Genomic DNA, 15,191 nt, shown 5'->3' with positions numbered 1-15,191 from the left:
ACTAGCATTAACCTTGGATGAATCAGTTGAGAGGGAATGGTAAGAGAGGGGAAAATATAAAAATATGAGAAAGCTTTATAGATCACTCTTCAGTTTTATTCAGTTTTATTACTGAAGTTCTTTGGGAGCTATTGAAGGATTTCTTGCAGAATGACATGATGAGATTTGCATTCTAGAAACAACATTCTGGTATCAGTGGAAGTCCATTACAATGAATGCTATTGCAGTAATTTCAGCAGGAAAGAAAGGTGACCTGAACTAAATCTTAGTAAGGAGTGAAGTTTTGAGACAGGGCCATGTTTCAGAGTTGTGTGATGCTGGAATATTTGATGGACGAAAGGATTACAGCTAAAAGGAAGAGCAAAATGGGAGGATGTCTCTCTGGTAGTGGCAGAAAACAAGGCCATCGTTGAGGATCTGAGGAATCTGACAGAAACTGGTCACATGACTCAAGGACTAAAGGCGACCCATCTCCTGTCATCACACCATCCTTTTTTTTTTTTTTTTTTTTTAAGATTTTATTTATTTGACAGAGAGAGAGAAATCACAAGTAGGCAGAGAGGCACGCAGAGAGAGAGGGGGGAGGAAGCAGGCTTCCTGCGGAGCAGAGAGCCGGACACGGGGCTTGATCCCAGGACCCTGGGATCATGACCTGAGCCGAAGGCAGAGGCTTTAAACCACTGAGCCGCCCAGGCACCCCGCCTTCAAATACTCTTAAATCTGGGCATCACTTGTGTTAAAATGGTCTGTTAAATTTCAGAGTGGAAAAATTGGAGGCCAGAAAATGGCTGATAAAGATTATTTCATCCAGTTGCCTTTTTTTTTTTCCAGTATAACTATACAGCCATTTATCCCTTACGTGTTTGAGCATAAAATTACTCACATTTATAAATATTGAGCAGATTTATCTTTCAAGATAAGAATCTTTAGGGGCACCTGTGTGGCTCAGTCTGTTAAACGTCTGCCTTTGGCTCAGGTCGTGATTCCAAAGTCCTGGGATCAAGCCCTACGTCAGGCTCCCTGCTCAGCAGAGAGCCTGCTTCTCCCTCTCCCTCTGCATGCTATTCTGTCTACTTGTGTTCTCTCTGTCTCTATCAAATAAATAAATAAAATCAAAAAAGAAGAAGAAGACTCTTTAGGTTTCGCAATCCCTAACCTTTAACACTATGGTTAAACCTCTTACATGATCTATAGGGACTTTTTCCTCTAACACACAATTTCCTGTTCTCTGTTTCCATTCTCTACAAGGAAAGTGGGATGAAAAAGATAAGATTCCTTATCCTAGTGAATGTGATGCCAATTACCATTCTCTATCGGTGTAAATTGGGGAAATAGAGAAAAATTCAGACTAGTGAATGTAACACCTACTCAATAAGTAATGTGAAGCTAACTTTTTCATTAGGCTCATGTTAGACTCTTATTAGGAGGGATTATGTGATACAGAAACGTACAGACTTGTATAGGTTGTTGGAGTGGTGTAAGGAAGGTACATGGAAGTTAGGTATGCAGGTTAGGTAATCAAATAACACTTTACAAAGGAGGTAACAGTTGATCTGATGCTCACACCATGAGTGGGACTTAACCCACTAAATCAGGGGGTACGGCCAGTAAAGATGAGATGAAGAGGTGCCTCTGAACAGGCACAGAGCTTCAGGAAAGTATAGGGAACTACAGGCAGTTCCATAAAGCACTTTAGAACAAATTCATTGTGAGAAAACAGATTCATTTTAGGTACTATAAGAGAACATTTAGCCTGGATTGAAACGTCTGACTAAAAGCGTAGAATTCTTAAATATTGATTTGGGTTATTTTCTTTTCTTTTCTTTTCTTTTCTTTTTTTTTTTTTTTTTTAAGATTTTTTATTTATTTATTTGACAGAGAGAGATGACAAGCAGGCAGAGAGGCAGGCAGAGAGAGGGGAGGAAGCAGGCTCCCTGCTGAGCAGAGAGCCCGATGCAGGGCTCGGTCCCAGGACCCTGGGATCATGACCTGAGCCGAAGGCAGCGGCTTAACTCACTGAGCCACCCAGGCGCCCCTGATTTGGGTTATTTTAACGTAAGGGAGAAAATTCTTTTATTTCTTCAGATGCCGAAAGTTCAGTATAAATCAAACTGTAAACCATCCACATTTGCATATCCTGCCCCTTTGGAAGTACCAAAAGAAAAAGAAAAGGAAAAGGTAAGTTCTTTGTTCCCTTGGGGAGCATTTATACTTATATATAGAAGCTACTTAGTATTTTCTTTGGGCTTGTTTTAAATATTTTTACGTTTTAAATTAGATATTTTCAAAATAATACTTCTTATGGTAAAATCTAACATTACACAAGAATGTAAAGTAAAAGCTCTTTTTCTCTCCCAGTCATCCAGGTCCCATGTTGCAGGAATCATAATTTGAATCCCTCTAAATGTTTTCTCCACACATTTCAATACTTTTTACACCACAGATAGAATTATTTTTGACATACTGTTCTGCAGCTTATAGTTTTTACTTTAACAATTTTTAAGGGGCATCCGGCTGATTCAGTCGATAGAATGTACAACTCTTGATCTCAGGACAATGAGTGCAAGCCCCACATTGGGCGTGTAGTCTACTTAAAATAAAACAAAAAACAATAATAACCTTTAGAAATTTCAATATATATGGATCTCATTGTTTGCTACGGACAATCCCTTTAGGTATACATATCATTACTTGTCTTCTCGGTTCTTCATTTGATGCACATTTTCAGGTGATTTCTAATTAATCACTATTACAAATGAGATTAAGAGTCTTTATACACATATATTTGTGAACTTGTACAAGTGTATCTGTAGGTTAGGGTATGAGATGTGATTGATGAAAAGTAATGTACATTATTTATTTTCATAGGTATTAACTAAATTTCCTTTCAAAGTGAAAGGAATATAACCAACTTATATTCCTCTGTCAGCGGTATCTGAGAACACTCACTGATGTGTGTTAAATCGAACTATAGTGCATTCGAGAGCTGTACTTGCCCCTGACTTTTTCTCAGTAAAATTATCCTTTCTGATACCTTACATTTAAGAAAATGCTTTTTTTCCTCTCAAGGTAGTGTTCCATATTAGCCAGTTGTTGATTATTTGCTATAAACATTGTGTGTAAATGGGGATATTTATATAATTGACCAAATTTGAGGATGGTGGGTGATGATTGTCCTCTGACAACAACATCTCGTCTCATTTCATCAGCTCTGTTTCAAATGCCCAGCTTTTGGATCAGAAACAAAATCAGCTTTATACCAGTAGTACCAGCCTTTCAAAGTCTTTTTCACCCTGATTTCAGGGACACCCATCAGGAAGGGTAATTCTAGGCTAACCACTTACCCACTGTGTATTACAGTTGTAGGACATCTGATATGGTAAGAATATCTTTATGACCACGTTTGGAGGAATTTTTTTTGTTTTTTAGTGCTTTCCCTATAAAGTAAAAAAAAGGTGCAGCACCCAGATATCTCAGAATTGCATGATAGCAAATCCACATCTAAGGTAGGCTACAGATTTTAAAAAAAAAATAGTAAGTTATATAGGACACAAGCCTCCAGAAATTAGAAGAGTCACCTGAGGACCATAATAGTAAATGTGAATAAATGTGCTGCTTGCTTTTCCCATGTATTCCCTAATGATTTGATTTTTTATGATGCTGCCAGGAAACCAAGTAGTATTGTCAAATCGAGTTCTCTTTGGGCTTGTATGTTTGTGTGTAGGTAAGGGATTATGATTTACCCTGTTTGCTTCCTCCAGGTTTCCACTGCTGTGTTATCTATTACTGCCAAGGCTAAAAAGAAGGAAAAAGAGAAGGAGAAAAAAGAAGAGGAGAAAATGGAAGTGGTAGGTATAATTTGGTGGTCATGTGGGTTAATATATCTATCTCTGTCATGGTCCAGACTCTTCCTTAAGTGAACGTTACCATACCTTGTTTTTGGCTTCCCTTAAATAAGTATCCTGTTCCAAGCAGAGACTCCAGTAGTTTTAATTGGAAGATACTTGAGTTCTTGGAGAAAACTATTACTAAAGTGTGTTTTGAAGGGCAGTGTAGAATTTTCAGACAATGAGATGATAGTGGGAGAAATAAAGGCCCTTTAAGCAAGGAGAATATCATTTGTTTAAATGGACCTTCTTTTTCTGGTCTACCCTGGTAGAAAAACCTCATCCTCTAAAACCAAGTTACACAGATTCTCACCCTTCACAGTTACCCTCTCCATCCTCTGAGTCTAGTATGACTTTGGTTGTACTTTCATTATATCTAATCCTAGCTACCCCTTGTGCCTACGAGTTGCTCAGTAAACTTTATCAAACATTATTCAGTGATGTGGAAGAGAAGTGAACCTTTGTTGGGCTATTTTTTAATATTTTCCAGGATGAAGCAGAAAAAAAGGAAGAAAAAGAGAAGAAAAAAGAACCTGAGCCAAACTTCCAGTTATTGGATAACCCTGCCCGAGTTATGCCTGCCCAGCTTAAGGTCCTGACCATGCCAGAGACTTGTAGATACCAGCCTTTCAAACCAGTAAGTTATTGATGGCCCTAAGCTATATATACCAGTGGGATAGTAATTCATGGGACAGTGGTATATTGACAGAGAAGGATACATCTCCAAAGCATTGGAGAAAGCTCTCAATACAAATCTCTTAGCAAAAGAGAGAACATTCCCTCCCATTTCATGTAGATTTGGGGACAGATTTTCTTTTTCCTTTGGGTAACCCTACAAACATCCTTCCTCTACCAGAAGGGTACACTATAGACCTTTCTAACACAGCATCGTTATTAGGAGCATAGACTCTGGGATCAGACATCCTGAGTTTGACTCCTGATTCTACCATTTACAGCCTTTGTAACCTTGAGTCTAGTACTAAACCTTTCTCTGCCTCAGTTTCCTCTACTGAAAATAAGAATTATACCTAACTCAAGAATGTGACAAAGAGTGAAAATGTAAGTTAATACACAGGCATTAGAGCACTGAATTTTACAATTTGAAAAGGATCTTCCTGCCATTTAATTTTTCTTAGGAAGAATGTATCAGGTTAGAAACAAATGCAAATCAGTAATTTGAGCATGATAATGTCTTTTTTCTCTGTTCTTGAAACTGGAAAAACTAGAAAGCCAGTAGTAGATACATTTAATACATCCAGATCTTGGACCTGCCTAAAATGTTATAGATGAGATTTCTAAAAAAAAATAAACCCATTCTCATCTACTTGAAAGTGGTCCGTGATGGTGGTGAGTAGAAGGCATCTCTTACCTACACTTGTGAGCCAGGGTCTTACCTGACTAGATTATCATCTAAAGGAGACAGACAGGGATGGAAGATGGCTATATTTAGTGGTGAAGAGCTAGAATTGGGTGGAACTAAGTTTATATTCCAGCTCTGCCATTTCTTAGCTGTTTAACTAAGACAAGTCATTTAATGTTTCATGTTTCAGTTTACTCATCTGTTAAATAAGGAATATTGTACTGTCCAACATTCCTATCTGGTTTAAAAGACAAGTGTATAAAGTAATCATAAGTTGTGCACACACTGTATAAAAGTGTAAAGTTGAAATATGCATGAAATATGTCAAGGCTCTGGCACTATAGCAGATTGCCACCTAGTATTTAAAACTGAATGGCTTAAACAACAAACATTTCTCACAGTTCTAGCAGCTAGAAGTCCAAGATTAGGGTGCCAGCATGATTGGGTTCTTAGTAAAGGCCCTCATCCTACTTAGTAAAGGCCCTCTTTTCATTGTATCTTCATAAGACAGAGAAAAAGGGAAACTAGCTCTTTTCATGTCTCTCCTTATAAGAGCACTGATATCATTATTAATGAGGTCTTCACCTTGGTGACCTAATTACTTCCTAAAGGTCTACATCCTAATACTATCACTTTGGGGGTTAGGATTTCAACATATGAATGGCAGGGTGGAAAGACACAAACATTCAGTCCATAACACAAAGGAATAGGGAAATACCGGTATATTGAAGTGTAGTTTTTGTATACTAGTGAAATTAAGTTACAGTTTTCCAGTGAGATCAAGATGTTAATTGCAAAGGCAACCACTTGACAAAATAATTCTAAAAGTGGACTAAAAGAAACAAAATTAAACTTAGTACACTAGAAAATATCTATTTAATACCAAAGAAGCCAGCAGTGGAAGAATTGAGAAACAAAAATATATAATACATACAAAAAACATCAAAATGGCAGGAGCAGGGGCGCCTGGATGGCTCAGTGGGTTGAACTTCTGCCTTCGGCTCAGGTCGTGATCTCAGGGTCCTGGGATAGAGCCCTGCATCAGGCTCTCTGCTGAGCGGGGAGCCTGCATCGCCAGCCTCTCTGCCTACTTGTGATCTCTCTCTTTGTCAAATGAATAAATAATTTTTTTTTTTTTTTTTTTTTTTTTTAATGGCAGGAGCAAATTTTAGTAATCACATGAGATGTCTTTTTTTTTTTTTTTTTTAAGTAAGCTCTAGGCCCAACTTGGGCCTGGAACTCATGACCCCAAGATCAAGAGTCTCATGCTGTATCAATAAACTGAGCCAGCCAGGGGCCCTGATCACAGGAGATGTAAGTGGACTAATCACACCTATTAAAAGGCTGAGATAAGCCAAACAGATAAAAAAGAAATGATCTGACTATGTGCTCTCTACTAAAGACATGCTTTATGGAATACCTAGCTGGCTCAGTCAGCAGAGCATGCAACTCCTGATCTCAGGGTTATATGTTGGAACCCGACCCTTGGGTGTAGAGATTGCTTAAAAAAATAAGATCTTGGGGCGCCTGGGTGGCTCAGTGGGTTAAGCCGCTGCCTTCGGCTCAGGTCATGATCTCAGGGTCCTGGGATCGAGTCCCGCATCGGGCTCTCTGCTCAGCAGGGAGCCTGCTTCCTCCTCTCTCTCTCTCTGCCTGCCTCTCTGCCTACTTGTGATCTCTCTCTGTCAAATAAATAAAAATAAAATCTTAAAAAAAAAAAATAAGATCTTAAAACATACACATACTTTAGATTCAAAGATTGAAGTAGATTAAAAGCAAAAGGATAGGGAGATATCCCATGCCGACAAGTAACAAAAAGAGAGCTGGAGCAGCTGTACTAACATCAGACAAAATATGCTTTAAAAGAAAAATGGTTGGGGCACCTGGATGGCTCGTCATTTAAGTGTCTGCCCTCGGCTCAGGTCATGATCCCGGGGTCCTAGGATCGAGCCCCACATTGGGCTTCCCCTCTGCCTGCAGCTCCCCCTGCTTGTGCGTGCACGCTCTCTCTGCGTCAAATAAATAAATAAAATCTTTAAAAAAAAACGATAAGAAAAAAATTGTTGCTGGAGACAACAGTGGTTTTACAGTGGTAAAAAGGTCACGAGCACCTGGCTGACTTGGACAGATCATGTAACTCTTGATCTTGGGGTTGTAGTTTCAAGCCCCACATTGGTTGTAGAGATTACTTTTTTAAAAATAAAGTAAACTAAACCACGTTGCTATAAGGCTTTTTCCTTATGTTGTTTATACTGCAGGATTTGAGTTGGATTATTTCATTCTAGTTGAGCATGAAATAGTACAGTTATAACCTGGAGCTGTCTGTTTCCCAAATACAGGAAATCCTTTTTGTGAACATAGTTATTTTCTTGAATAAAGATGATTCATCTTTATTTGGTCCTTTAGAAGGCTCTCTTCAAGGAAAGCAGACTTTTTAGGGGAAGGAGTTAGAAAATAAAGTGTATGAATATGCGTGTCAAGACAAGGGAGATAGTACAGACACTCACGAAGACACCAGTTTTATAGCAGAACAGGGCAGAGCTCCAGTGAGTAAAAATCAGATTAAGTTGAACTGCAGAGCTATTTGTATATATGTGAATCATCTGACTGATGAGCTTGGGCTTCTTTTCCTTTCCAGTAATTTGCTTTGGTAGAAATAATGTTTTTCCCAATGGGCCCTGCCACTGTTGACTGATCTAATTACAGACAGCAGCTTCCCATTTCCTTTGACACAGCCAAGCAAATAGAATAAGATTAATACACAGAGGTGGGTGAATAGTTTGGTGTGTGAATTTACTTCTGCTACATTTGGGAGAGGGCTAATAAAATTGATTCTACACTGAATTCTTTTTTGTTTCCCATCTACTACATCTTGGTATCATAAAGGATTTGTAGGTTCAAGTGAAATATCTGTAATATTTATGTTGTTCACTCTGTCATTCTGAACTCACTGGAGAGAAATTGGCTTTTCACTTGTAGATTGTCTTTTTGTCCAAAATGATCGTTTTCTCACGAGTAATAAAGTATCTGTTAGAGTAGTGTGCTTCTCAAACTTTAGTATGCATACATACACCCGTGGCTCTTAAGTGCAGTTCTTAGATTTAGGTCGGGCTATGTTTTCTGTGTTTCTGACAAACTCCCAGGTGATAGTGATGATGCTGGTCCAGGACCATGTGTCGAACAGCAAGCAAGACATTAGAATGCTGTATTGATAAAAGTAAATAAGTAAACTTTCTCTCTCTAATCAGGTCAAGGCAGTGCAGGAAATACCAGTCTTTAGTTAGGAACAGTGATGTTCTGCCACTGGGTTAAGTTTATAACTATTCCCTATAGATGACAAGTTTCTCTGTCCTTTGTCGTGGACATCGATTGTTTCCTTCCTCATTTAGTCCTCAGACTAACTGGAGGAATGGAAGAGGAAGGTCTTAGTAGCCGCTTCTTGCAGCCCAACAGTTTGTCATGGGTGTAGCTTCACACAGGCGCACACACCCGCATTTCCTGGCTGCTGCCTGGGGAAATGTAGTTCTATGCCAGGTCTTTACTCCCAAATCATCTGAGTAGTCTTAAGGTACTATTTAACAAATATGCATGCTACACTCTGGAGCCGTCTGAGAATATGAATGGGGTTTGTGCTGCTTCACCCTTTGCTCTGTGTGTACAGCTTTCCATTGGTGGCATCATCATCCTGAAGGACACCAGTGAAGACACAGAGGAACTGGTTGAACCAGTGGCAGCCCATGGCCCAAAAATCGAGGAAGAAGAACAAGAGCCAGAACCTCCAGAACCATTTGAGTATATCGATGATTAAGGACCAGAGGTATGTGCGAAATAAAATTGTTTATCAAAGGAATTCTGTTGGTCAGTACATCTTAAATGTTTTTGGCAGAGACATCGTGTCACTTTTTCCATTCCTTTTGTGCTTAATCTCTATTTACCTAAATGGTGTTAGAATTTCCCCTCTTTTTGACTTCTTCAGCATACATAACCTCCAGTTCCTTTTTCTTTCTCCTTTGACTCTCTACCCTCTAGTGTTTGACCAGTACTATTCAGAGCAGTTAAAAACTGTTCTCATAGGTCCGTGAGAGAGTAGGGAGCTTGCTCTAAAATGTCAATCTGCTCGATACTTCTTTCATTGAAAAATCCTTGCTTACCCCTTACTCCCAAGAAAGTCAACTGAATGACAGTTTGCTCATGATAGAGTTGATTTACACTTTGATGTGAGCCCCTTGTTATAGATCAGTTAGAGTTCATGGCCAGCACTGGTCCATGGATCACTGATCCATCTCTCTCTCTCCCTTTCCTTTGGTGATACTTTTGGTACTAAAAGCCTTAATATTCATTTACTCATTGAAGCTATATCACACATCTAATGTGGTAAGACATGGTGCTTAAAAGTACTTCGGAGTCAGTTTAGAACATATAACAGAGCTTCACCCAGTTGAAAAAAATTATGCCAATGTTCTAACAGTGTTGAAGTAGGTCTTTAGATGCAAAAAATTAGAATAATGTTATGAAATTGTCATCACATATTTGAAGATGCATATAAACTATTAATGTTTTCTCACTCTAGTACATATTTATTGTCAGACAATAAGAATTTATCCTTTTCTTCTACTTAAATGCCAGGCTGTAAATCTAGCACCATGAGACCATGAGCGTTACACACTGACTTAGCAATTAATGAAAGCTTTTACAGAAATCTCAGATAAATATTAAGGCAGAAACCCTGCCATTAGTAGGAAAATATATTCAAGCCCCCAAAAGTGTTTGGACCTTTGATTGAGAGGGGGAGATTTATACTAACTTCCTGTCTATGTAAAATTGCTTTGAAAATTATCTTTGGGCCTTTGATGGTTTCCTAAGCTTTACCCAAGCAGTGCATGGTGGTATTGATACCATAAGCACTCAGTCTCTGTGTGGAACTGAACAGACTCACATTAACCCCCTCAAGCCTTTGACCATACATTACTGAAAACCCCCTGATTAAGTCTTTCAAGGCAGTTAACCTCAAGATGGCTTAGAAGTTTTTAATTAGAAATTAGATTTTTTTTAAGTAAACTCTAAACCCAATGGGGACTCCAACTCACAACCCTGAGATTGAGTCACATGCTCTACCAACTGAGCCAACCAGGCGTCCCAGAAATTAGATTCCTACTATTTTCAAAAGGATAAAATATTCAGTCTAGTAGGAGTGTAAAAACCATAGTCCATCTTACCAAACACTGGTGTGTTAGGACTACGTAGGCAGGGTTAGGGGCTAGTTTTAGTCATCGACAGCTCATGGTAAAAAATTTTCTTTTAAACAAAGGATAACCCTAGTTTTTCCCCCTTCCCACTTCCTTAGGATCTCATTGCTCATCTGAAGATGATTGTCCAGGCCTGTATTGGAGATGCTTGTGAAGAAATCCATGCTGAGACCTGCTACTCACTGCATGTACCATTGCCTTTGCGCTGACCCGAAGAACCTTGTCTCCAAGTCTTTGGTGAAGAGAAGATATATGACTGTTTAGTGTGCTCTTTCACAGAACTTGGTTTTCAAATAAATATATTAAAATCTCCAGATGGACAAGGACTTTTTAATTTGTTTTTCAGCCTCAGTTTTAAATAAATGGACCTAATACCCTCCCCCCCCCACCACCATGAAATGCCTAAACCCGGAGAGCTAAATCCTTAATTGCTGGGATGAGTATGCATGATTTTCATATTGATGAAAAAGTTAAACTAGTTCATAGATTATTTGAAAAATAATGGAAAAAAATAAGAAAAAAATCAACCCTTATTCTTCACTCCCAAGAATTCTCTCCAGTTTTTTAAAATCAGATTGAGGGCATAGGGTACTGTCATTTACTGAAGAAGTCCCTTTAGTGGTCCAAGAGAAATGTCTGTTTAGGCAGCTCAGAAGCATTATTTAAGAATAGGCTTTGCCTGTTGTTTCCTGCCTTTGACCCTGTTGAGGACGACAACAGACACAAAATCATTTAGCCACAGGATTTAATAATGTGTTCTTTTTATCCTCTCTTTTCCTACCCTCTTTTGCCATGTGCTATTTAATTTAAGGTATAATTTAAATACAATAATGCAAAAATTTGAAGTCTATACAATTTGATGAGTTTTGACAAGTACAATTTTGATTTCTATATTATCAGGCCTTAGATGTTGGGCTCTTGAAATAAGCAGACAAGGTCATTATTCTGACAACTACCCCTTCCCATGTTCTTGGCATATGAAAGGGGACCTCTGGTACCCTAGGACATAGCAATAAGAGCTAGATTTGGGGGCTTTGGTGGGGTTTTTTGTTTTGGACTTAAATCATGTAAAATAAAAGTAGGTTATTTCCAGCATTTATACATGAATGGTTCTTTATTCCGACCTTGATCCTTCTACTTTTTAATTTAGGATATAGCCTTCTGAGTCTGTGGGGGGAAAGCTCGTTAGAGGAAACCAGTGCCCAGATAGATCCACCCTACTACAACATCCACCACAGCTTTGTTGCTTGGTCCAGGTCTAAAGGTTACTAATCCCAAAGGATGGCACCGTTCATTGGTTAATTTCATTGTATCCCCTCCTTTGTAAATTCCTGTTTCCTCAATATCAAATGATTATATAAAAGAGATTATCTCATTTCCTAGCCTGTCATTAGCTATGTCCTTCCTGTTCAAGCTCTTAACATTGCTTGCATTTCAGAGTTATCTCTTAACATTTCCCTTAATATATGAAATGTTTATAAAACAGAAGTCTCTCAATGATGTCACTGTCCAAAATTTAGTAGTCTGGGAGAGGTGGTACATTCACTGGCCTCTGGCCAAAGTCATTAAATTCCTTCCATACTAATAGACTGAACTTCAGGGAGAAGTCAGCACTGGTTACTGGTAAACAGTACAATTTGTTTATACTGGTCTTAGTAACTTTGTAACTTGGTCTTAAATATTGAAGTTATAACTCCAAAAAAAAATGTAAGCTATAAAGTAAAATGGCCACTTGGATCAGGCTATGATGAGACTGTTTTCCTGATGACTTTAGTTACTCTGGAAGATTTCCTAGATAAGCGTAGCACTGAGAGATAACCAAGGAGCAAAGCATTCTAAGGTGGAAAGGAGCAGGGTGAAATAAAGTCCCATGTGAAGACCAGGTAGGAGCGAGGATTGGCACATTTGCCAGAAGAACAGAAGGGAATGTGGCAGCAGTTACTCCCAGGTGATGTTGGGACTTGAAGGCAGGTGGGATGCACAGCGAGGAAATCAAATGAAAGGAAATCGATTTCTGGGACTGGGCTTAATACTAGAATCCAGTCTTTCTCCTACCCCTCTGCAGTTAAATGACCACTGAGGCTGGCATCCTCTCTCTGGCATCAATAGCCAGTCTTTTCCTTCTGTCTCTGACTGGTCTCTTCGTTTAATATAAATTGAAAAAAAAATTAATTTAAACATTTCTTTGTGCAGGGATTCTTGGGCTCTTTGGCAGGTCCCACTCCCTCTGATTGCTTTTGAGCTTCCAGCCCTCTCAGAATTGGGTCCTTGGTCTTCTCAGGTGGTCCACTCTCTAAGCAACCCCATCTATCACACACCTTCATCCACTGTCTTTGTGCAGATGGCTCCCCCGTCCACATTCCTCCCTTCCCTTTCACCTGAGCTCCAGGCATGCACATCCAGCCACTCACTGGGCGTCCCCATTCAGGAGCCTCACGGGCACTAGAAACGGAATATCCAGAGCACATCCAGCCTTCTCTGCTTGGAGCTAATGACAACCCCTCCATCTGGTAGTTCACACTAAAAACTCATGCTTCACCCTTGACTCAAATGTTTAAGTATCAAGTATCTCTCCTGTTCATTTACCCTCCTTCCCACTGGTCACTACCCCTGGTTCAAGCCCTTAACTCCATCAGCCTCTAGACCTAGTTCACTCTAATCCATTCTCCAAATTGATCTTTCTACAGTGCAAGTCATACTCATCTCCTGCTTAAAATTTCTCAGTAGTTTTGTTGCATAATGCCCAAATTCTTTAGTTGGTGTACAAAACTGTGCGAGGCTTTAGTTGCGACCCACCTCTCCAGCCTCTCCTCTCCTGACTCCTCCCACCTCATGCTCAGAACCATGTCCAATTTCTCCCGCGATCCAGGCTTTTTGTCACCTCCTCGCTTTTGCACATATCAGTCCCTCTTCCTGAAATACCCTTCTCTCTTCACTCCCACCTCTCCCTCTAGGTCCGGTGAATCTACTAACTAGTTCTTTAGGTCTTGATTTATAGAGACTTGCCTCAAGAAATCCACCCCAATTTCCCTCGCCAGAGCAGGACTAGTTTCTTCCTTCTGCTTCCCCAGTTTCCAGTGTTGCCCTCTGTTGTCCTTACCACACCATCATTTATTGCCTGTTGACTTGTTTTCCCCCTCATTTGTCTTGCTTACCTTCATAATACACCTTAGCACACAGTGCGTGATCATATATTCATCAACTGCCTGTATTGAGAATGGTTAAGAGCCACAACTGAGCACTAGCAGAACAATTGGGACAGAATCCGTGAGTATATAAGAGGGGATTAATTCACTGGAGTGATTGGTGATTAATTCATCTGTCTTGGAGCTGCCTTCTCTAGGCCTCTATAAATGTCTCTTCCCATTCCTCTCCTGCAATGATTAAACGTTCCTGCTAGGGACTGTTTTTTCAATTGTTTTATTCTTGGAAAACCCGGGCTTTTCTTTGTGTGTGTAGGGAAGATTTGTCTCCGAATCTATCACTGTGAGGAGATGAGGAGAAATGAGCCTGGGCAAAGCAGCTTTTGTGTTTGTCCCAAACCATTCCCCAACCGCCTTATTCTCATCATAAATGAGTCAACACTTCTACTTTCCACAGAAAATCTCTTAGAAGGTGCTGAGCGTGATTATTTCTAAAGTTCAAACTTGTTTTCTACCCTCTGCTTTGTTAAAATTAAAAGACATAAGGGCCCTTCCAAGCCAAACTGCATTAATGGGAAGAATGTGGACTTGGGCCTCAGGCTGGTTCATATCCTGATCTTGTCCCTTAGTGGTTTCTTATTTGTACAGAAAAAATGAAATTCACCTCAAGGTTGTTACAGGCATTAAATGATAATGGCTAATTAGGGCATCCTTACTACGCACCAGACACTGCTGAGAACCGCAAGTATTGACGGACTCATTCCTCCCAACCACCCTAGGGGAAGATGCTGTTATCTTGAGATCTTCTGTATTAAAGAGCTTTGCACTTAAGGAGGCCTTAACTAAATTTGGTTGAATCAGAACAGTATGGCATAACCCTTCATTTTACACACAAGGACACTCATAACAGTGACGTGACCTGTTCAACATCAGGAGCCATCTGTACCGCCACGTCTCCAGTTCACTTCTTCCGTGAAGTTGGTCTGGCCTATTAATTTTCTGGCCTTATTTGATCCAAAGGGGCAACAGACAAATGGCAAACAGCCATTTCTTTGCCTATCCTATATCCAGAGTCTGGTCCTGGTTTGTGCCCTCCTCCATACTCAAGCCACTGTACCTTTTCAGAAAAGGATTGTCAGCAAAAGCAGTATTTTCCTTTTTTTCTTTTTTAAGTTTTTATTTAAATGCCAGTTAACATACAGTGTAATATTAGTTTTAGGGGTACAATATAGTGATTCAACGTTTGCATATAACACCTGGTGATCATCACAAGATCATCCTTAATCCCCATTACCTATTTCCCCCCTTTTCCCCACCCAACTCCCTTCTGGTAACCATCAGATTGTTCCCTATAATTAAGAGTCTGTTTCTCGATTTGCTTCTCTCTATCTTTTTTCTCCCTTTGTTCATTTGTTTTGTTTCTTAAATTCCACATATGAATGAGATCATATGATAATTGTCTTTCTCTGACTTCATTTAGCATAATACCCTCCAGTTCCATCCGAGTCATTGCAAATGGCAAGATTTCATTCATTTTATGGCTGAGTGATAGTCC

At 39.5% G+C, this 15,191-nt stretch overlaps 1 protein-coding gene across 1 annotated transcript in view; it reads left to right on the top strand.

The window, feature by feature from the left end:
• PSMD1 (proteasome 26S subunit, non-ATPase 1) overlaps positions 1–10,807 on the top strand; it is a 91,148-nt gene extending 80,341 nt beyond the window's left edge. The window contains exons 21-25 of the mRNA XM_059167731.1: positions 2,086–2,178; positions 3,762–3,848; positions 4,378–4,524; positions 8,909–9,064; positions 10,592–10,807. Coding sequence (XP_059023714.1) covers positions 2,086–2,178; positions 3,762–3,848; positions 4,378–4,524; positions 8,909–9,055 — 474 coding nt within the window. The 3' untranslated portion in view covers positions 9,056–9,064; positions 10,592–10,807. The remainder of the gene's footprint in view (positions 1–2,085; positions 2,179–3,761; positions 3,849–4,377; positions 4,525–8,908; positions 9,065–10,591) is intronic.
• The last annotated feature ends 4,384 nt before the right edge of the window (positions 10,808–15,191 follow it).

Source organism: Mustela lutreola, chromosome 3, assembly GCF_030435805.1.
Source record: "Mustela lutreola isolate mMusLut2 chromosome 3, mMusLut2.pri, whole genome shotgun sequence".
Taxonomy (NCBI): Eukaryota; Metazoa; Chordata; class Mammalia; order Carnivora; family Mustelidae; genus Mustela; species Mustela lutreola.
Note: the sequence above shows the minus strand (reverse complement) of the source record. Positions and strands in the feature narration are given on the sequence as shown.